This window comes from Micropterus dolomieu, linkage group LG07, assembly GCF_021292245.1.
Source record: "Micropterus dolomieu isolate WLL.071019.BEF.003 ecotype Adirondacks linkage group LG07, ASM2129224v1, whole genome shotgun sequence".
NCBI lineage: Eukaryota > Metazoa > Chordata > Actinopteri > Centrarchiformes > Centrarchidae > Micropterus > Micropterus dolomieu.
In genome coordinates, this window is record NC_060156.1 from 29,356,391 (window position 1) to 29,379,253 (window position 22,863).

General features: G+C 43.5%; 1 protein-coding gene across 2 annotated transcripts in view; it reads right to left on the bottom strand.

Moving 5' to 3' along the window:
* Positions 1-1,452: 1,452 nt before the first annotated feature.
* Positions 1,453-22,863, bottom strand: part of gli2a (GLI family zinc finger 2a) — an 81,313-nt gene continuing 59,902 nt past the window's right edge. Inside the window, exons 6-15 of one of the 2 annotated variants that reach the window (XR_006825783.1) lie at positions 16,128-16,329; positions 14,901-15,099; positions 12,915-13,025; positions 11,984-12,124; positions 9,607-9,756; positions 7,710-7,874; positions 7,287-7,568; positions 5,789-6,155; positions 2,854-5,585; positions 1,453-1,935 (exon numbers count right to left, since the gene is read on the bottom strand). Coding sequence is in view for 1 of the 2 variants with exons in the window: in XM_046054724.1 (XP_045910680.1) it covers positions 3,283-5,585; positions 5,789-6,155; positions 7,287-7,568; positions 7,710-7,874; positions 9,607-9,756; positions 11,984-12,124; positions 12,915-13,025; positions 14,901-15,099; positions 16,128-16,329 (3,920 nt within the window). In the remaining variant the exon portion in view is untranslated. Of the gene's footprint in view, positions 5,586-5,788; positions 6,156-7,286; positions 7,569-7,709; positions 7,875-9,606; positions 9,757-11,983; positions 12,125-12,914; positions 13,026-14,900; positions 15,100-16,127; positions 16,330-22,863 lie in introns of both variants that reach the window. The other variant, XM_046054724.1, reaches the window with a different exon arrangement.

Genomic DNA, 22,863 nt, shown 5'->3' on the forward strand with positions numbered 1-22,863 from the left:
AAGAAGAAAAATCGGAAATTCCCTGAAATTAATGTCATAGAAAAATCGGAAATCTCTCTGTTTTCTTCTGTATAGGCCCAATCCAAGGCAAAGTCTCTAATGATAGTGATTGTGGGCTAAACTCAGGAGTAATTCCTTACTACTAAATCCGATTGCCAAATTTAATATAACTTGTGCATGTTGCAGCCTTGCAAAGTTTCTCTCATAAATGTGTGACTATATCAGAGAATATTAAAGTTTTTTACTTGTAGATTAATCTGTAGTAAGTAAATTCTGTCACGGATTAATTAATAATTAATCATTACACTTAAAAGTAGAGCCCATAAAATAGCCTACATAATAGAGATTTGAACTACAACAAGAACACTGTGAAGATAATTTGGCTACAAATTTACTCAATGCGAAGCCATCAAGCCTCCCTGGCTTTGTCGGCCGCCACGATATTAGATTTAGACATTAACTTGTCTTTACATTCATAATTTCCTGACGGTAACAACACGCATTCCTCTGGAGAAATACGGAGCATGCGCCGTTGCGAAAAAACTCTGCCTGCATGGCCGAACACGCCCCTTTTATGTGAACGCACACCAACTCCAAAAAGTTCACACGGGGTTAACAGGGACTCAACTAACCAGCATCTTATCCACCTTCGTAGTACCGTTTAACTCCAGTGTAGGCGGTCAGAGTTTGTCAAACCTGAGTTAACTCTGAGTAGGTTGAACTCCCTTCCAATGACAGGGCACTGCTGAGCACCAACAGCAGACAGACGCAGTTTGCAACCAGCTTGTGAACATATAGGATCATTTTCCAGCAGGAGTTGGTAGAGACAACAAAACGGAGAGAGAATATTGGAGCTCCATAACTCCTGGACATGTAAATAAGCAGCAGCTTGTTTTCAAGTTTGCCTTATCAACTTATAAGACTATGATAAGTCAATGCTGTGTTTACAACTTATTTCTGCTGCCCCAAAGTAGCCCAAAAAATCAGTTATTGCAGTTTGCAATATTTGCAGATAAAGAGGTTAACTGCAACTAATACCTGTTTTCATACAGACAGTAATGATTTGACACTAATGTTGGTCCTCCACAGAGCATGAAAAATAGTTATGCTTGATGCTTATTATATATGGTTTGGTCTGTTCATTTTTAAAGTTATTTTTGCCTATTGTGTAAAAATATGTACAGTGTTAAGTACTATTCAAATCCAGGCTGTTTATATTAATTCCTGGTGCTCAGAATCCTCTTTTTGTGTGTGAACCACTCATACATACATACTCATACATATGGCTGCTAGAGTTGCAGTGAGTACACTGGTGATTGCCCTCAGAGCAGTACTCTACAGCAGTCTGAGAACATGCCAAATGTGATTTAACTTCTAGCATACTAGCCCTACTTTCATGTGGCCTCCAGGGACCACAGACCATGTTATATCAAAGAAGACACAACACAGGGATTTAAACAGAAAAAAAGGAGATAGTTTATTTGAAATGTACAAAAGCTATATACACACACTCACACAAACCCAAACACACTGAGCATAGAAAAAGTGAATGGTAGCATACACACAAACATTTTAAAGGCTACTTAGAAATTCAGCAAACATGATAAAACTGAGAAATTTGCAGGGCTAGTTCAGCAATCCTATCCAAAACAGGATTTCATTATCAAAGTCTGTGTCCCTTCCTGGACTCTCCGCAGTTCATCCAGAACCCAGGGGAAGCATGGGGTGCAGCAAAGGGGGGTGGTATGAATGTGGTAATTAGGATTGGATCTCTGCTGAGAACACACAGAGGTACTTGTATATTCTTTTAGAGAATGCTCCTCATCAAATACAGGGGTTCATGTGCCCTGATAGACTAACACAGAGGCATATCCTTGTCCTTTTCAATCATTTACCCTTGTGAGATGGGACCATGGAGAGTTAATGCCTCTGATCCTGAGGGCAGAGAAGGAAACCTTATTTTACAATGCCATCCCCAATAGTTCAGACCATGATCAAAAAGCACTTAATATTTATGGATCATAATGTTGTACCACCACATGTTTAAACTAGGGCTGTCAAATTCTTAATTTTATAAATGGCAATTAGTTACAAACTTCTGGTTGAACAGTATTATTTGCACATTTAATTACATGAAATTTAAGAAAAAAACATACAGTTTCACTACATTTAGTGTAAGCAAAATTTTCTCAGAATCAAAATTAACCTTTATTCTGATATCTAGGTGTCACTGAAACCCAGCAATACAATGACAGGTTGCTACAATAGCATTTCTCTCCTTATTCCTTATGCTGCAAGATAGCTGAATTAAGTGCATATATTATATAAACTGCAATAGCAGTGAATAGGCATGTATCAATTTCTACATGCATGGTTTGTTGTTGGGCTCGGACTATGTTCATTAATATCAGTGCTTTAAGCACATGCATGTTTGGCGGTGAAGCGAAAAGGTAAAGAGAATGTAGTTGTTATAATTTGCCTGAAAAAAATACATACATTACTATGTCTGTCCTTCTGAGTCTTGTTTTTTTACAGTGTGTGTTCCAGGTTAGCAACACTAGTCTTTTCACTTATTTTGCCTATTGTATATACCACATAAAAAAGTGCAGCAATATGTAGCTTAGTCTTGTGAGAATATTTTTCGAAATCCACATGGTTAGCACAGAGAAACCCCCCCCCCAAAAACTTAACCAATCATTAAAAAATATTCACCCATTGTTCTTTCTGAATGAAACCTTTGACAGCCCTAGTTAAACATCATAAGTGTATAGCATAACTTAAAGCAAGTACCATACAGTATAATATATACACATTAAGGTCTTCATGAGAAAATATTATCTGTTATCTACATACCATGTCCATTTCCTGGAAACAGCGTTTCCAGACGCTCAACCTTGATGTCCTCAGCAAGCTACTATGTGAACTGTTTTTAGTGCACCACTTTGTAAAGGGCTAATATACCAGCAAATACTGAATGGCAATTGTTTGAAGATACATTTATATACCCTGGGCTATCATATATTTGTAAGTAAAATGTATGGCTTTTTAACAAATAATGTCAGAAAATTGTTCTTAACCCTAGCTATTCTTACTATTACATTTTAATGTAACATATATTCTGAAGCAAATATTACAAGATACGCATATTACTATGGACAATGAGGGAGGAAATTATGAAATAGCCAGTTTTGCATTGTTAAATCAGTGCTTTCTTGTGTAGTTCATATTTTCCTGATGTAGAAATGGTTAAAACTGTATGGATGATGAGGTGTTTGATTGCTCTCAGCTTATCATGTTGAGGAACTTGCTTTCTTCAGCCAAGGCTGTGAGCATAGAGTTCATGTCACCGATGGCCATGTTGCCAATCCCTGCCGGTACAGATGCAAGGGTGACAGAGTTGCGGGGGGTGGTGAGACGTGAGGAATTCTGTGAGAGGCTCTGCAGAAGGCCAGGACTCAGAGTGCCTGACATTAGACTGGAGTGGTCCCCATCATCTAGCATGGTGTCAAAGTCGATCTGGGCATGCTCTGTGCCACCAGATCCACCAGTGGAAGAATCCACCGTACTGCTGGAGACCTGGTTGACTCCTGGTGATGCCATGTTGGCTGCAGCCGTGGTGTTGCTGGCAGAAGCCTGGCTGGCACAGGGGGACATGGGAGAATCAAAGCTGACAGAAGTTGGTTCAAACATATGAATCTGACCTGTGTAGAAAACAGCAGAGTTTGGATTTTCAGTGTTACTGATGTGGGCTGCTGACCCACTGGGCCTCTTTGGGCTTGCCTCTGAGGTGTCAGTACCACGACTGGGGCTCAAATCAGATGACTTGAGTATTCGGCTCAGTTGAATCATGCTAGACCCTGTGTGTTGTCTGGCAACAGACTTGGGTTCAGTGGGAGGCCTGGGTTGTAACATTCCTCTGCCTTCATTATGGATATTGTGCTGGTGCTGAGACAGAACACTGTAATTTTGCTGCTGATCCACTTGATTCACATGAGAATACCCATCAGCTTGTGTCCTTGCTCCGTAACTTTGCAGTTCTGGATCTGCCATACTGTTCCGGGTAGGTCTCATGCTAGTGCTCCCAGATACGGAATTTAAGACTGCCTCTTGGCCGAATCCTTGCTGAGGACTCAAGTTCACATTGTTGCATTGCCTTTGTTGCTGATGCTGCTGGTGGGAGATGTTCATCAGCCTCTGGCTGTTGTGGTTCACATACCCCTGCATAGACATATTCTGACTCATAGGCACTACCTGCTGATTGCTGCCCAGGCCCTGTCCTTGTCCTGGGAAAGAACCAAAATTGTGCCTCTGTTGAACAACAGCTAGGTTCCCCCTGAGAGGATGCTGCTGTTGTTTGGAGAGCTTGGTTGTGGTGTCCACAGTCCCTGAGCTCACCTCATTCCATTGCACCGGCATGTTATTCTTGTTCATGTTGTCCGAAGGTGCGGAGAAGGGCTGCTGGGAGCCACCAGGAGCCATGTGGCAGGATTGCATGTCCTGACCAGACTGAGTATTGGTGGCATCCACCATGGCCATCCTCCTCTGTGAATAAAATGATGCTGGTGGGGCCATGCCTGTCTGGTAGCCCTGAGTCTGATTGTTTGAATGGTAATCCACTCGCCCCAAGTTGTGACCTGAGGGGCCTGAATTCTGGGTCCTGAGGTACTGCACCACATCATCAGGAAGCACCATATCATCCTCCCCACTCTGTCCCCCCCCAGTCATCATCCCATCTACTGCCATGTTCTCCATGACTACATTCTCAGAAATGCTCGGTGGTCGGGGGGCGAATGGGTAACGTTGCAGGCTGCCATCAGAACGAGTGTAGCCCTGCATAGCCAGTGCCTGGTGGCGTTCAGCTGATTGACCATTCATGGGGTTCATGCTGTTCGTGCTGTTATAGCGCTGGACCCTAGGAAAGGAGAGAGGGTCCAATGCGGGACGACGCACTGGGTCACTGGCACGGCGTGGAAGGTTGGTGGGTACCTCATGGGGCATCATGCTCTGTGTGCCATATCCAATATCACTGCATCGCCGAGGCACAGTTCCAGAGGGTGGCTGATGGAATGGGTGTGACGAGCCTTCCTGGGAGTCACTGTAGAATGCCATGCGGGTCCTCAGGCTCATTCGGTCCATATTGGGGAGAGGAGTAGGTGGAGCTCCACCAATGGCAGCAGCGTACTTTGCCTTGAGCCGATAATGCTGAGCTGGTGTCAAACTAAGGAGGCTTGAGACACCTCCTCCTCCGCTGACACCACCACCACCTCCACAATGGCTGGCCTCGCTGGAGCGGCGAGACAGATCAGTGGATATTGGGTCATAGGAGTCAGCTGAACTGATATTGTTATGGCGGTTAGCACCAAACTGGGATGCCTCACTGGAGCGGCGGCTGGAATAGCAAGGTGAAATACCGGAGGAGCGCCGACTCAAGGTGTAAGCTGAGCTGATGGTGCTGGTGGTGCTGTCACGTCGCTCATTCAGCTGGTTCAGCAATGTCACTTCACATGAAGATAGGTCACCCATGCGCTGGCCAGGATATGAACCGCTTAAGTTAGTCATCATGTTGGAGCTCTCCAGCAGGGAACCTGGCAGATACAAGGGACATTATTACATTTACATTTTTTTTATTTACACACTGTACTGTACATAGTTTTGTACAATGTTTTGGCTATTGGACTCACTCTACTAAGACATAATGCCATTCAGCCATCTCTCATAAGATGGATCCCTCTTACACCCTCGTCACACAGTTAAGACATCAAACAGATCCTCAACCTTCAACACTTACCGACTGCAGGAATGGGAGGCAGCTTCATGCTGTTGCGTTGGCCCTGCAGTGGCTGTGGTGCAGAGTTGACCCAGGGGCAGGAGTCCCTCATTGTCTTCAGCCTTTCCTTCTTGATATTCTCCAGCTTGATGGTGACCGCACCACCATGACCCACAGCTTTCCTCAACTGAAGCCCCATCCCAGCCTGCTGTCCCCCAGCGGGAACAGTGGAGTCAACCATGGGGCACTCATCCTGTGCACTTAGGTCCCCGAAGCTGCCCCCGCTGTGCATGGCCATCTCCACCCCACTGTCGTTGTTGTTGGCGCTGCTTAGAGGTGACGGCTCACTGCTACATGACGAGTGGCCGCCAGGACTGGAGTGATACGTCTGGAGGAGAACAGCAGGGAGGAACTTGATGTAAGTCTAATGAATCAAACTATAGAAGCTTTATCATAAATGATAGTAGTACATTGTTCAATGTTCCACTAGTGAATAAATATTCTGCCAGATAACAATTAGCTATTTACATGGTAAAAAACCCCTGAAAATAATAAAATAAAATAATAAAACATGTAGTCACATGCCAAGTTCAGAGAACTCCTTTATATATTCTTCAATATTAAATAATTTCCACAGTTAAAAAATTCTGATTGTAATGGTTTTGTAATAACTAATGTAGGCCTATAGTTCCATAATCTCATTAATTATACATGAGTTTGATTTATTTACAACAAGAAAACAAGTGGATAATAGATGAGTTCTGTGAGCAACAAACCAGCACAGCAGCGACAGTAATTCAAACTGGCCTAAAATGGACTAAAGTCTCGATCGCAGCTAGATGCTGGCACAATTTGTTCAGCATACATGCTAAAACAGTCCAACCCTTTGAATATTAATGAGACAATGACTTTTATCATCTGCCGACAGCAGGGGCTACTGCCAGTGATCTTGTGGACAGAAAAACTGTTGTAGATTTGTCTCCAAACATGCATATTGTATCCCATATACAAAAGAGCATGTTTTAAATTTGTGAAAATGGATGATCATGCAAAAAGGACATAATACATCATGCAAGAATGCCACAATGTAGAATGAAACATGAGGCCACACTCGCGCATCTCCCATGCTGAGTTGGAACAAGACACAGAGACAGTTTGAGCGCTCACCTCAGTGAAGTCTGTCCATTAAGAAGGTGAACTTGAGAGAAGCAAGTTCAAGCAACAACCAGAGAGGTGAGTTAGGAAGGATGCAGGCAGTACTGGCAGTAAATATTTAACCTCACAGCAATGTTAGTAAAGTGAAAAACAGTAAGGAAATAAGTGTGCTGTTCTCTTTGTTGTTTTCACCCAAAGGCATGCAATGTCATCCTTTTATTAACAGGTAAAACTGATCAAATGGAGCGCAGAAAGTCCTTCAAGATGCAGTCAATCAAAACTCCATAATTTCAATTTATTTTTATGAACCATGAAAAAGGTTTGTATAGGATCATTTTTTTTTATTTATGTCATCAGGACCCACCATAGAGTTCTCGGTCTTGATAGATTTGACTTGTAGGCAGTCTTCCACTCCTCTAGAGGTGTTGTTGACCTCAATCCTGCCGTCCACGCCTCTTGCACCAAGCTTGGAATTTGTCTCATTCTCTCCGTTGCCTTTGGGTGGCTGCAGTCTGGGAGGTGCGTCGCTTCGTTGTTTCTTAGTGACGTGGGCTTCGGGTCCGTGGACTGTCTTAACATGTTTCCGGAGAGAGCTGGGGTCTGTGTAGCGCTTTGTACAGCCTGTGATCTTACACACATATGGTTTCTGCAAAGAGGAAAGAAGTCCATTTGAAATGAAACTGCTTTTTTGGTCAATTGTAAGATACAGATCTGCTCTGTAAATCACGTGTTCTGTGTTCTCCTTTGAGAAAAAATAATACCTTGGCGGTTCAGAGCATGAACATACCTCATTAGAGTGTGTGCGGTTCTGGTGCTTGGCCCGGTCTGAGGCATTGGAGAAGGCCTTGTTGCAGCCTTCATGTTCACACACATACGGCTTCTCCCCTGTGTGGGACCTGAGGTGGGTCTTGAGGTTCTCCAAGCGAGAGTAAGCTTTTGAGCAGCCCTCAAACTGCAGAGAGACAGATAGACAGTGAGACACACTGTCTGAGTGCTGTGTTATTTTGTCTGCAGCTGGGTAGAGAAAAGAGCCAGGCAACAACAACATAAAAAAGCTCTGTGTTTCAGTTTTTATATGTAATCTACTCTTGGACTCGTGCCCACCTACTGTGGCGTGCCACACAAAAGCAAAGCAGTGCTACACTAAGTAAAAATGGCTATTACGCGAAATATCCAATCTAAGTGTGAGGTGTGGCAGAGTGCTTTGTCTGGTGTGCTTTGTTGAGACAAGGAGAAGTCTGTGTTTAGCCTTTGTATTCACTTGTACTGTACAAGCTATAATTTGGTATTCCTTCTGAGCAGTCACTATGAATATTATTGGCTCTGAAATTAAAAGAGAATCAAATTAGACTACCTCAAAAATTGGATATAAAAGTCAAAAGATTCTCCCTTTAAAGACGAGACTAAAGGAGAGTTAGAGTTTTATGAGAAGATGCACGTGGGATTTGTGCAGAGAATATACAGCGTGGTCTTAATAAGTACCCATGGCCCCCTGCTTGTCTGCAGACTTTAATTATGCGCCTACGCTGTCAATCAGCTTTCTTCACTCTCTCCTTCACAAGTCATCTGTTTTAATGCATTCATAAGAGCCTGTGAGCAAGCTTTGAAGCCAAGCAAACAGGCCCTCAATTTGATCTTTACACAGCAAATGAAGGCTTCAATAAAACCCTCATGATTTATCAACGTGGACAATATCACTGCTGCTAAGCACAAAGAAAATCACTGAACATTTTTTTTTGATCATCCTCAGGCAAAGGGTTGGGAGTTGTAGTGTAACCGTACGGCTGCTAAAGTGAGCAACAGCCAAGTTCTAGTTCCAGGAGTTAACCCGGTTAACCCTTAAATGCATGGGTGTTTTTTTCAAACATTCCTACATAACTCAGGTCTTTAGCAACCCAGCACTTATGCAACAAAAATTAAGCCATATATTCAAATAATATTGCTTGTAAATAGCCACGCAAATTCTGAAAGTTTTACAATCATTTATACAGATATCAGAACGAAATGCCCCAAAATATTTCTGCATAACGTGTTATATTTCATGTTTATACAGTATTACACATAGGCTTCTGTAACTTCTCAAAGACTGGCACCTACCAAACCTAAATTAGTCAGCACAGTAATCACAAATCACAGTAACTTGCTTGTAGAGACTACAGCATGTCTCTGCCAACTGCCACTCCACAGACTTTACACATGAAAATCAATTTACCATTCTACTGCCAGAGTGCTACTCAGTCCATAAAAGCAGTTGTCGGGCTCAGTAATATCTACTTTGTATCTGGAGGAGCTTTGTCAAGTCTGAGAAAATAACCCTAATGATGTAATTGTGATGTCATCAGGGTTACTCAGCTTAGGCTCTGAGATTTTCAACAAAAATCGTTACAAACTGGGGAGTGGGGTTTGAAAGACGTGGACATTTAGGTAGGGAAGCTCTGAAAAAAAGATGACATTGGTTGCATTATGGGAAATGTAGGATCAAGTGTTTTTGCCAAAAAGTCTGGTTATTTTGGCCTCTGCTTTTCGATTTGACACTAATTGCTGGAGTATGCCTGTGTACACTAGCCAGTCAGTCAGACAGATAGTAAATGAGCGAGTCCGATGATCTCATGCTTAGTCAGTAAGTTAACCAGCTAGTTACAAACAGTCCCCTACAGTGTTTTACAGTGATACAAGGTTCTTACTGTGCATTTATGCGGCTTCTCCCCTGTGTGACGCCTCATGTGGACCACCAGCATGTACTGAGCCTTGAAGGGTTTCTGCTCCCGTGAACACTCCTCCCAGCGACACACAAACTCCTTTTTCTCACCGTGGATGTGGTCGTTGTTGATGTGCTGAGGAGACAATTTAATTCAAGTCAATCATCAAAATGTATCAGAACATGCGTCTGTGATACAGACGACGGGCTAATGTTCAAATGGTGACTAGACACCAAATGTATGTGTGCTTGTGTGCGCGCATGTGTGTGTGTATTACTAAAAACGAGTCAGCAAATTCTTGTCTTTTTCCCACCAGAAGATTCTCCCTCTTTCATGGGTCTGTGCGTACTTGCACACACACGCACACACACACACACACACACACACACACACACACACACACGCATTGTGAGTGACGGTGCCATCCATTATGGCTGACAGTTACTATGCATCTGTCAACAGGAGACAAAAACTATAAAAGCGCTGTGTCTGTTTTTTCAGGCTGTGTGTATGGGTGTCTCTCTATCTGTGTGTTAGTTTCTCAAGGAAGAGGAACTTCCTCAGATCCCAGTAAAAGTCATCAGGAAGAGGATTTTGTGTCGGACTTGCATTTATCTTCCATCCTTACTTTTGAAGGATCAAGAAGTCAGTGTGGTACATGCAAAGTTTCCTGTGTGATGCTTAAGCTTAAATCTTTGTTAGCTAGTCTAGTAGTTTCAGACAAATTGTACTGCAAACCTGAATGTGAAATCTCAGACAATTCTCATTTAAATCATCTGTCTACACTGCAAAACTATACATCTCGTGTTATTCCAGCATATATTCCATGTTTAATGATTTTTTGATTTTTTAATTTGCACTGCTGGATAAGGAGGCAGTCAGTTACTCCTACTACTATGTTGTGTCAAAGTTTTCTTTAATTATACCCTCAGACACAAAAGGTTTATATCAAACTCTAATGACTTACATTTCAGACAAACACACACATACTGTACACACACACACACACACACACACAATGTTTCAGAACAGTTACACTTAAAACCTCTCATCCCGTGCACCACACGCAAATATCCACACACCCAGAGGAACCACTTCATTTCCTGAGGACATCCAGGCCCACTATGCTCCACTTATGTGGCCACTTCTCCACCAGCGAAAAAGCTCAGTGGTTGACGATTCTGCTGAGATCTATTTTGGGTCAAGGAGGAGGAATGGAAACAAGCAGAGGGGTCTATTTTCAGTTTGCACACTGCTGTGAATCCATAATTTGGGGGCTCTTGTAACAGGATTATTTTGGTTGAGCAGAAGCTAAAAAAACCCACAGGTGTGTGTGTTTTTTGCTGATATTGTGAGAACCTTGTGTGAAACCCTGACTGTGCTTAGGGAGATGCTGTCAGGAGTTTTGGAAGAAAAAATGATTATTGCACCCCTGGATTTCTGGTTGTTTTTTCTAAAGTTGACAGAAAGCAGAGACATTTAAAAACCCCATGGTCCTGTGAGGATTAAAGAATGTGTTGGCCTCACATTGTCCAACCACATCTAAGAACAAACCACAGACCCTCTGCTAGTCCACTCACTAATCCTGGCAAGCTCTCACAGAGTTTGTGGCTAGGGAGCTGGAGTTGGGGCAAAGGTTCTTAAAGGTAACTCTGGTCCTGACTTGACCGTTCACCACCACCTCCCATCAGTCTCTGGGTCTGTGGAACCGACATATGCCCCTTCTAGCACTGCTCTGTGATGACTGACAGCCAGTTGGAAAGTGGAAAGCAAGAAGAGAAGTTGGCCTGGAAAAGGGGGGTGCATGAGGTTCCAGAGCTTCTGGCATGACGATGGATTTATGGCCGGCCCTCTGGGCTTCAGAGGTTGGGGGGTGTTGCTGGGAGTGAGAGGTTAGGGGTTAGGGGTCACGGGGCTGTAGGGTAGGGGGGGGGGGGGGGGGGGGGGGGGGGGGGGGGCACAGCTGCAAGGCTTGGGCTTGAATACGATGAGAACCCGCAGGCTCATTAACGTGTACGCGTGTCAACCCAACAGGAAAGGATCAGTTACTGGACAGCTTTCTGACTGGACTCACTCAGCGTGGATTTAATGAGCAGCAGAAGAGTTGCTTGAACTTTTCATTTTCTAAACAACAAAATGCAGTGGTTCTGATGGCATTGTTTGGAATTTACTGTCAATACAGCAAATTAAACTAATAATGTTAATGACAGCATCCAGCATAGCAAGATGAAACATGTCTGCTGAAAGACTTGACATTGGACAGTTTGTGTTTTCACTGTGGTTTTATAGTCAATGGGCTATAAAAGTCTGTCATTCAGTAAGTCTCAATAATAGTCATAAGGACACCAAGCCTATGACTCACATGAACAAGTTGGTCCTGGGTGTCATACTCTTTGGTACAGCTCTCCCAGTGGCAGTTGGTCTCATATATGGCCTCGGGTTCCTGTTTGCACTCGTCCTTATCCAGATCCTCACTCAAGTCCAAGATCCCTCCACCATGGTCCTGGAGAAGGGGGACAGTACTTTGTCAGAAGGGGACTAACAAACAGTAAAGATGTGTTTCTGTTAAAGTGTATAAATCACCAAAATAAAAACATGCAAACACAGACTATCTGTGGTCAATATGTTAAAGAAGCATTCTGAACTGTTTTGCATCTCTCTTATCTTATCTGTTTCTTAATCCTAATGAGTTGTTGCTTGATCTCAATGCACGACGACAACGCTTGTCACTGATTAAAGCTGCATTTTTATTCATTCCCTATAATCAATTGGAGCCAAATTAGCAACTGCAGTTAAAGAGGGGACTGCTTTCCTACTGTAAGCAGCTGAAGCTGTGATGGAGATAGGTTACAAAACTATATCTATGCGGTTGATTAGGACATATTTAAGGTTACTGCAGATCCAAAAAGTTTTTTCCAGAAAAGGAATAATTGTTTGGAATGGGAGGTGCAAACTTAAACTAATTTTTTTTTTTAAACTTTTATTTATTCAGGGGAACTTCAGGAAGCCTCTCTTTTGCAGGACGGCCCTGATCACATACCCACAGTACAACCACAGTCTGATCTGCTGACCACTGAGCTGCTCTGCTGGAGTGGTTGGGGTTAAGTGCCTTGCTCAAGGGCACCTCAGTGGTGGTAGTGGTAAGTGCTGCTTGTTCACTTTTCCACAGCCAGATTTATCTGGCTGGTCCGGGGCTTGAAGTTAGCATCTCGATATATAATGTTGCATTTCCTTTCTGTTTTTGCCAGATTTCAGATTCTCTACTTATGTCCACTATTTTTTGATTCTCTTACCTGAGAGGACGGTGAGATGGGCAGTGGACCCTCTGCTTCCGTCTTAACCTTTGACCTCTTGGTGGTCAGTGGGTTGACTGTGCTACTCACTGCTGGGTCTCCACTGGCATTCTGAAGGACAGAGACACATGTAGCTGAAATTATTTTCTGAATGACTTTTTGAAGCAGAAAAGCAGGCAGAATAATATCCTCCTTTTGTAATTCATGCATATAAATGCATTTATCCAAACACCCATTCGTTAACCCGACAACCCACTCATTCATAAACTATCGGTGAATCATTCCATTAATCCTAACACATACCAACCTACCCCTCCATCCATTAGCCCTCCAACTCGTTCTCCTATGAATCTAACCATCCATTTAATTTATTAAACCACCAGATTCCACTCAGTTACCACTACTGCTCACAGTCACCACAGGGAGAGGCGGAGGGGAATCAGATAAAAGAGTCACAGAGATACTGCACAATTGGTTTTGGCTCGATAGTCTGTTGCAAAGAGACGTGTGGAGTCCTAGTTGTGCCAGGCACCGGGGCCCATAAGTCAGGCTAGGACCCGCTGCCAAGACTAAACAGTTTAGACTGCTTTAGAATCACCAAAGCCACAAGGAAATATGAAATAAGAGAAGTTATTACTCTCGGTAGAGAGGGGGAAGGCGGCAGGGCTGGGGTTCTGGAGGTAGGGCTTTGATCTGACAACAGATTCTGAAGACGACAGGAAGACAAAGAGAAGGTTGTTACAGCTCTAATGGAGACGAAAAGAAAGGAAAGATTTAAAATGTAAAGCAGCTGATAAATTATTGTGTATGTGTGTGTATATTGAGGTTCATTGGAGGGGGTCCAATAATGAAGGGGGGTCTCCTAATCCCACCCAGACTCTACAGTGTAGTTCAGCATTTCTGGAGGCCTGGATGATTCATTCAGTTGGCTGAAATCCAATAGGGAAATATGGTTCTGATCACTGTTGAATTGAAGCTGAATGTGTATAAATGTGAAAAGCAAAAAGGTACAAAATATACTCTGGGATACTTGGATAGTCTTGGCGTGTGTCAGAAGACACCGTGCTGAAACAGAGCTGGAGGCAGATGACAGGAGAGGCGAGTGATTCAGAGTGGGAAGTTTACATTACGAGTGGCTGTGGTGTAAACAGTGGGCTGATAAAGAGAGACAGAGGAGACAGTAGGAAGTAAGACAGATGCACCTGGGAGGGAGACTCCTGCATATTTCCGACCTGAGACAATTTACAAAAAATACTTAATTCATGAGAACTTGTAAATTTATGCTACATTTACAGTCCAATAAATGTGCCGACACAATTATTCGACTAGTTGAATGACTTAATTGCCTGTCAACAATTTTGATTTTCAATTGATTATTTATTTTAATTGTGTATGAAGCAAAACATGCCTAACTTGCTGGTTCCATCTTAATTTTGAGTATTTGTCAGTTATACATTAATTTTAATATATTGTTCAGGACTATTTGTTGAACAAAGTACACATTTAAACACCTTTGGGCTCTGTGAGCTTGTGCTGGGCAATTGTTTGACTACATGCTTTACCAATGAACTGAAAAACTGAATACATTAACAAGTAATGTAAATCATCATTAGTTTTAGCTCTACTCTGAATGGTTGCTCAACGTACATGACTTTTTTGGGGGAATGACACTTAATATAATGCTAACTTTAAGATCTTGTTATATTATCATTATAACACTGGGGAAATTTCCTCTTTACACATTACATGGCAGCTTCCTGCATCAGGATCAAGTTTTGCATATTTTTGTATGAAAAATCATCCATTTGGTAGGAGAAATTATTAGAGAAAACCTCAATGTACCCCACACATTACATATCCATATAAATGGTTTTATTGTAAGAAAGACTGGGAGAATGTGTGTATATTAATCTGTGTACATTTTATTAGTAGTGTACACTTGAAATTGTAACATTCAAGGGTAAAAAGGCTCCCTTCCCTTCCTACCTGGACTGCCTCAGAGCTGGAACCGTTGTGGGAGGTGGACATAGGTGAAGCGGTGAGGGGGTGTTGGCGAGTAGAGAAAGAGGACGCCGATGGTTGAATGAGAGGCGGAGTGTGGCCGAAGGCGTTGATCGTCCTATGCTGGGACAACAGCTGCTGGTACGCCACTGGGTTGATGGGATGAGGGAAGCTGAACGAGGGGCTTAGTGAGAGGAAAAAGGAAAGAAGTTAACTCATGCAAAATATGAATGGTCTAGTGGCTAATACTCAAAGAAGAAACCCACACTGTTAGCATGCCAGGCTACTTAGCCATGCTAGTCGGACACTAGTAGCAATTTATTATCACCTAGCAGTGTAAGCTACTATCATGGTATTTCTTGTGCTATTATTGGCTTTCTACAATAGTTTCCGCATTGTCAGCAAATCCCAAGAAAAGACCCAAACCAAGATTGCGTCAGTCTGTCTCTCAGCACTTTCCGACTCCTACCTCAGCCCCAAGTCCATTTGTTTAAACTTAAGAGGTAAGTCTGAACAATTTCCTAAAACAGCAGGGCACTGTAGTTTTTAGTAAACGTTACTCAAACAGGAGTAAATAGTGCATCTGAAGCAGCAGGACCGTGTTTGTGAGGGTAACAAAAAAAATTAAAAAGGTCACTGATGTGTTTGCAGCTTTACAGAGAAGTAAGAAAACATTTGCATAGCACGTGTCATCTATTCTAGTCTTATTACTGGCTTACTACTGAGAACCAGGCTGCTCAGATAGCATTTCTGCTGGCTAGGCGCTGGTCAGCTTTATACAAATATTTCTGAAGATTGACTTGCATTTGTTGCTGAAAACAAACTAAATTCACGGTTTTTAATAGCTGTGACTGGGAAATAAAGTCAATATTCACAAACCAGTGCAAATGTGACCATTCCCTAAAGCGTTTTGGCCTCATTGGATACGGTTGGAGACAACTTTTTCAAATACTACTAATTATGGTTAGTGGTAAATTTGCTTCAGAAGATCACAGTAAAAGACAGTTACTGAAACTAGATATCTAGGAATTTTGCTTAATTGAGTACACAATCGCTCAGACTGTTCCTTTTTTATTTACTGTTTCACCAAAAAGAGTGGTCCCAGATATAATCTCAACTATGTATGCATGTATCAAGTGAGTATATGCATGTAAATGTGTGTATGAATGTTTGTAATTGCTAGATATGTATGCATGTGCACTGTCTGACTACCTGATCCCTCCGACTGAAAGGTGCCCATAGGAGCTGCTGGCGGCTGAGCTGGAACGGGAGTTGTTGATGTAGGCCACCAGGGAGTTGGGTGAGGTGCGGATCATGGTCTGCAGGTCAATGCTGGCATCTGACAGTGGGGAGATAGACAGCGCCCGCTTCCTGCTCAGTCGGGGTGTCAGCCGTGGGCTGGAGAAACGTGATACTGGATACAGACACACAAAGACACAATAGAGACAATGTCAGCCAAATCAGCATTAATAGCGGAATGAACGATTTCAAAAGAGATCAACTACTTACTTACAAATGTACTGTATGATGTCTTGTGTTTATTATTGTCAACATTTAAGATACTGCTGTCATGGCTCACAGTTATCCAGAATGGAGAACTAATGTGTGAATGCATCATACTCGCTGCCTGGCCTCAATAAAAACCAGCATTTACGCTGGAGCATGTTGTTGATGTAGCATTCAGTCGTGAGCATTCTAGTGGAGGTCACAGCCATGCTAAGCCACACTATCTCTGGCATCTCTCTCTCACACACACACACACACACACACACACACACAGCTCCCTTATTTAACATTCGCATCCTCTTATGCATAATGAATCGCCCCAATCATTCTCAGTAATTACCGTGATAGAGATCTCTTTCAGACCGTTGTACTTGGGCAAGTAAATGGAGGCAATTTAAACAAATTGATCTCAGAATACCATTAAAAACGAACAAGGCTGACTCAAAGAAGGTAGGGTTCATGGCCGCCCGCTAGACCAGTTTGCTACACTGTTTTCTAATTCTCGTAGAAAAGAGCACAAGAAAATGACGGGGGTGATACTTTCCCATGAACTTGAAGAGAAGGCTATTTATTTTTCCATACATACTAATAGTCTATCATTCATGTGTGTATTTCTTAATTTCTGAGGCATGTAGCCCCCACTCCCAATCCCACAGAGACAGAGACAGAGCACTTGCTTGGGACCAACAGGTGCTGCTTCGAAGTGTGAGGGGACAGAGAGCTGCACGGGCATGTGAGTCTTTGTGCACACGTGTAATTAATGAAGTCTTACAGCATACATCATCGGAGGCGCGGGAGGCAGGAAACTCATAATAGGCCCATCACAACTCACCTAAGCACACATTTGCTGCATGTCAACTCCACTGCTTTCAATATGAAGCCAATCCTCGACTCTTTGCTGGTGGAACTCACAAGCCCTCAAGACAAATGAGTCCAGGCACCGCCATAATCACCGAGCCAGACCTACAGCCATAAACCAGGATCTTACTTTCAAAACTATTATGTTTGGAGGTGGCGAGTCGTAAAGCGGAGGCATATGCACTTAGTTAAAAGGCCCCCGGGAACTTCAGACGGCAGACGACAGGGGCCTAAAAAAAAAAAAAGACTGGTGGAGATGATAGAGATGTGTATGAAAGAGTTGGCAAAAACAACAAACGCTCCTTGGGAATGTGCCTCTTTAAGACTAATAAATAAATGTGTCATCTTTGGTTAACTACATAGAGGAGTAGGGACAGAGTAAAGGAGCAGAAAAAACACATTGTGTGGAGAGAGGCAGGCGATCCTCCACTTGGGAACATGAATGAGGAGTTTTGATAAGCTATGCATTGCGCCATACAGGTCGTGCAGCTGCGAGGATTTGCTGTTTTTGCAGCGAGGCGAGCTCGCTGCCTTGCCAACAGATTTAATGGGAGATAAGTGTATTAATATTCCCCTCTATAAAGCAGAAAACAGGCCTCACAGCCTGGTGGCCGGGTAGCCTGGCGCCTGCCTCACCCTTCTGGGCACTGTGCCTAGAACACCGCCCTCTACCTCCATCTTCAAACCACCCCCTCAATCTATACATCAACCTCAGCTCAGAAGAATTCTTCACGCCTCCGGCAACAAAGCCAAATGTATGTAATGTTTAGTCTTCTAAAACTGAGGTGAGGACAAGCTAGCTTTGTTTAGCTCGGTGTTGTTCCAATGGATGTCATTGGTCTAACCTAATTTTGCCTGGAACAAATTTCACACAAACTTGCACACACACCTCTCACCACTTGGTAAAGGGGTGTTTTATAGGTAGTGGTTATAATTGAAAGGGTGAGCAGGTTCCGGCAGGGAGTGAGAAAACAGATGTTGCACAGACCATGGCGGTGCGGTAGTATGTGGTAAAATGGTGTGTGTGTGTGTGTGTGTGCCATTTCTATGTGGGACTGTATCCTGGGCTGGTTGTAATTGTGGGATCTGGATTTATATAGCGAGTCATAATTACAGGCGCTCCAGTGCACATTGATACAGTAAAGAAAAAAATATATATTGAAAAGGATGGGAGGGAAGAGTGTGTACGTGCTTGAGTGTGTGTGTGATTATTTTAAGCATTTGCCTCCTGTTTGAACTGAAATGGCTTTGTGGAAAATGAAAACACTTTAATTGGAGGGTTGTGCTAATCCCCAGAAGCAGCTAGCTCTCAGTGTCATCCTAGCCCCAAGCACATGGAAGGTCACCGTAAGGCTCTGCAAAGAAGTGGTACGTAGCATTTTCTCCAATAATATCCCAAAACTGGGACTGTGACCATCATCTTTATCTAAAAGAAAAAAGCACTTGCAACTTCAGATTGGTTTTCACCGCCTATTCTTGAGTGAGAGCAGTTGGCCTCTTCTTGAGTTCATGGAGACAGTGGAGCTAAAAGAGACAGTTGAATTCTTCCAGCAACTGAATGATGAGCAGTCTGAGCTGGATTGCAGCTGAGTTGGATACAGAAACAGCGCCAACAGCTTAGCTTAGTGCCAATATATCCTCAAACACGTATTGAGAAATGCAAACCTCAAAACATCCTTGAACGTGTGAACATGCAGTCTCTGCTAACAGAAATATGTGCTTGAGTTTATATAAAAAAATTATAGCATCTGCTCTGACTGAATTCAGATCATAGAGTCAAGCCAAGAGTATGATCTTACTGTGTTTTATGGGTTTTTGGTATTTTATTCTGTGGGTTGGAGAGGTTTACTGTACAGTAAGTTTCTCCTCCTTTGACCATCTTGTAAATGGGTAAAGCTTAAATATTTTAGTTTTGCATTTATGCAAGTATGCTGAGTATACACAACTGGCCTGGGGGATTTACCTAAAAAGAGCCAGAGATGTGTTATCAGTGTCCATGTTGTAGAACAAGGCTGCAGCCACTTATGTCACAATCTTTCATGTAATCAGTAGTGCACATAAGAGTTTTGTTCTCAGACTTTAACCTTTAAGGTCATACCTCCTTAATATGGCACAGAGGACAAACATAGGGAAGCAAAGCCCTTTACTTTTCTGTCATTCCATAACTCATGAGCTTCTTGGAAGGGTGTGGAATGGAGTTAAAAACTAGTATCCTGCTACAAACATGACGTGGACACACCAAAGCGCATTATTAAACTAAAAAGACACAATTGCTGATGACAGTCTAAAGCTAGGCTTGTCCACTTTGACCTTGTCTAGGGTGAAGCAGGCCTTTGCAAAGTCCCTCTCCATGATGAACGGGAGCTGCTCTTCAGCTCGCCCCCCCCATTATTCCCCAGCTTGAGTTCGTGCCAGCAGGGCCCCAGGCCTCCACATTTTCAGCCTGCCTAGCCACCCCCCTGGCCAGCCGGAGTGGGAAAATGTTTATTTTCCCTACTAAATCTCACTAATACCAACACTGTGAATTTTATTAGTGAGGGGGCTCGTGCTGAATTCTCTATGAGCCCCCAGTGTCCAGCCCAAAGCCGCCGTTGTTTTTGCCAGTGTGTTTATGCACACACTTCCACCCATGTGCTCATGAACCAACATATAGTTAAGTGTTTGTGTATGCAGTCTAAAGGGACTGGTCCCTCCCGAACTCCCTCACTCCTCACCACCACATCAGTACACAAACCTATCTCCCTCACTCCCTCCACTGCATCAACACTGAAATCTTTTTCCTCGGGATGGCAGACGTTTACTTTGGCTGCTGCTTTTGTCGTGGGAGCTTCAGCAGTTTCCCGCAAACCGCTCTGATATTTCTCTGCCCACCCAGCCCTTACATACCTGCTCACTCATATACAAACATTTTCAATGCCTCCCAATATGAAATACCATAATGTGACTTTATACTTACAGCAATGGTGGTGTACCAGTTCTAGTGCTAACCATGCTTAAATGTCTTTTCACTAATGTTTGAATTGGTGTGTCTCTGTCTTACTTCCATCAGGGTTCAGAGACCAGCTTACTGTAGAACATGAGCCAAGTTTTGAACCAGAGAACCAAAGTTTTCCTTTGGTTCTCTGGTGAACTGAGCCTGGCCTGGTTTATCCTCTGCAGAACTGAAGTGACCCTAAACCACTGGGCAGTTTTAAAAAAGTAAATAGACAATACTAGATTTAATGACTTGTTGAAATCGATATTTGTTTAACAGTGTGTCTTCGGAGCAAAATGTATTTTTGTTGTTTTAGCCCTGTCTGCTCCTCTCAGTCTCCATGTCACTAGTCAGATAAGGACAGTGATTAATGTGTGAAAAACATACCTTAGACACCAGCACTGACTTACAGAAGCAGCTAAGCGTTTCAGTGGGGCCTTTACTGCTGCCTGTAACACCATGTTTGTCTAGAAGTCCTGTCCATCACACTGTCATGTGGCAATTCAGTGGGAGGAAAGCCCAAACAATTATGGATCTTTACACAGTAAAACCGGAGCAATCCAACACCCATTTTTGCTGGGTAGGTGTTTTAACTGGGGACATGGGAAGAAGTCCCCTTAAAGTCTGTGACTTCAAACAACTTCATGGCATCATTTTGAAATGTTGTCTTCCTCATATTCAGTAGAGAAATTCCTGTGGTTTACTGATTTACTGCCCAACAGTAAATCCTAAATCTCATACGTGGAAAGGTAAGACGTGCAGGCGTGTCCAAAAACCTTCACCTATGCTCGTTTACACAACTTTTCCATCAGCACACTTCTTCACAGCAGCACCCAGTGTTTCATGGTCCAACCATAAGCCTTGCAATTCACATAACCTGAGGGAAAATGATGAGGGTGGGGTGTGTGTGTGTGTGTGTGTGTGTGTGTGTGTGGGGGGGGGGGGGGGGGGGGGGGCATTCTATGGGTTCACTGAGGGCTCCCAGTTTTTGCGGCGGGTCTGCTGAATATTAGTGCATACATTGATTTTTAATATGGGTTTTATCTGCACTGCCTTCCAAAACCAACGGCAAGGGATGAAGCACATATTTGCCACCTCTGCCACTAGTTCTCCTTCCACGTTCTGGCAATAAATGAAGCCTTTGATTCAGGCCGAGGCTGCCCGCGATGACCATTAGCTGGCTGCTTGGTCAATATGGACCCTGTGTCTGGAGGCCGCAATGGAAGAGCTTCTAGACTGGCAGAGTGGCCCGAGCCTGACCACATCACTGCTAGCATGGTAGAACACTAAATAAAAGCTGCTGGGTTGGTGGCAGCAAGTGTGGACACTGCGTTGAAGCAGGCGGTGGGGGTGAGGGAGGTGGGGTTTGTGGCTATTTGAGCAAACAGCCTCGCCAAACAAGTGTGGGCAAGGCAGCACAGCGGCGGTCACTGAGGTGGTTGGAGGTAGGTTACAGAAAAAAGCTGGGGAGAAGGAGGGAGGAGAAAGAGGGGGTCTACAGTGTCTGCAAGGCCCCTAACCCTGCCAGAGCCTTCCTTTCAGCACTGCTGTGTTTAACTAAGTGATTGAGGCAATTTAAAAGATTAATTGCCAAGCCATCCCATATCTGATTCTGTTTTTTTTCTCTGTTGTGTTTTCCTACTTGTGCGTGGGGATGCCTGCATTAGTGTCATGCAGTGACTTCGGAGAGCATGACACTGTGGTGGCGATAGCAGCGGGGCAGGGTTTTTTTTCTGGGTGGGTGGTTGGACGGGATGAAAGAAAGAGCGAGGACTCCTGGAGCACAGCGAACGTCGTGCCAAGGGGAGTGTTTGATTATCAGACATCGAAAAGGCTGACTTTCACGGACGTTTTCCACTCTGTGCACTTTCTATTCCCCATTCATAAAGGGCTGAAGGTTTCTTGGATGCATTTTGCTGCTGAAATCAAACGTCTGTTCTGGTGCCTGACCGTCATCTTGATCGAGGGCCCGAGGTTCTCACTAGCATGAAAGAACAGGCTGGTCTCTGTGAGTTTGTATGCAAACACGTGTACAAGTTTGTGAGCATTTGCTTGCCTATTTGCCTGGCTGTTAAATATTTTGTGTGCCGCTGTGTGGGTGTGTGTGTGTCAGTGTTAAGCTGCCTCATCCCTGCCTTTAAGCGGACAGCTCATGTTGCCCATGAGGTTAATCCCTGCCTTAACTGCCTGGAACACTGAGAGCAGACACAAAGGTCTCACAGGGCCTCTGTCTTGCTCTCTCCATGCTGACCTTTTATGGTTGCTCTGGATTTGTTTTGTAGGATGTTACTCATAATAACAGTAAAAACACACCTGAAACACAGTCAGAATGAGAGACTCCAAGGTAACATGTCTTACGAGCTCCTGGCCTTGGGATTTTAGTGTATATGCACCCTCAACTGGCCGCGGCCCCAATGCTATGTATAAGTCTAAAAAGCTCCACTAGCTTTGATGTGGGGAACTCTTCCATGAAAAGAGGAAGTATAAGAGGGTGGTATCAACATACCTGGTACTGAGAACAAAGGCAAGATGGCTGTTAACTCTTTTACCAGAGATGAAAAACATGCATGTGCTTTAGTGTTACTGCAATGCAAAGTCTGAGAGTATTTT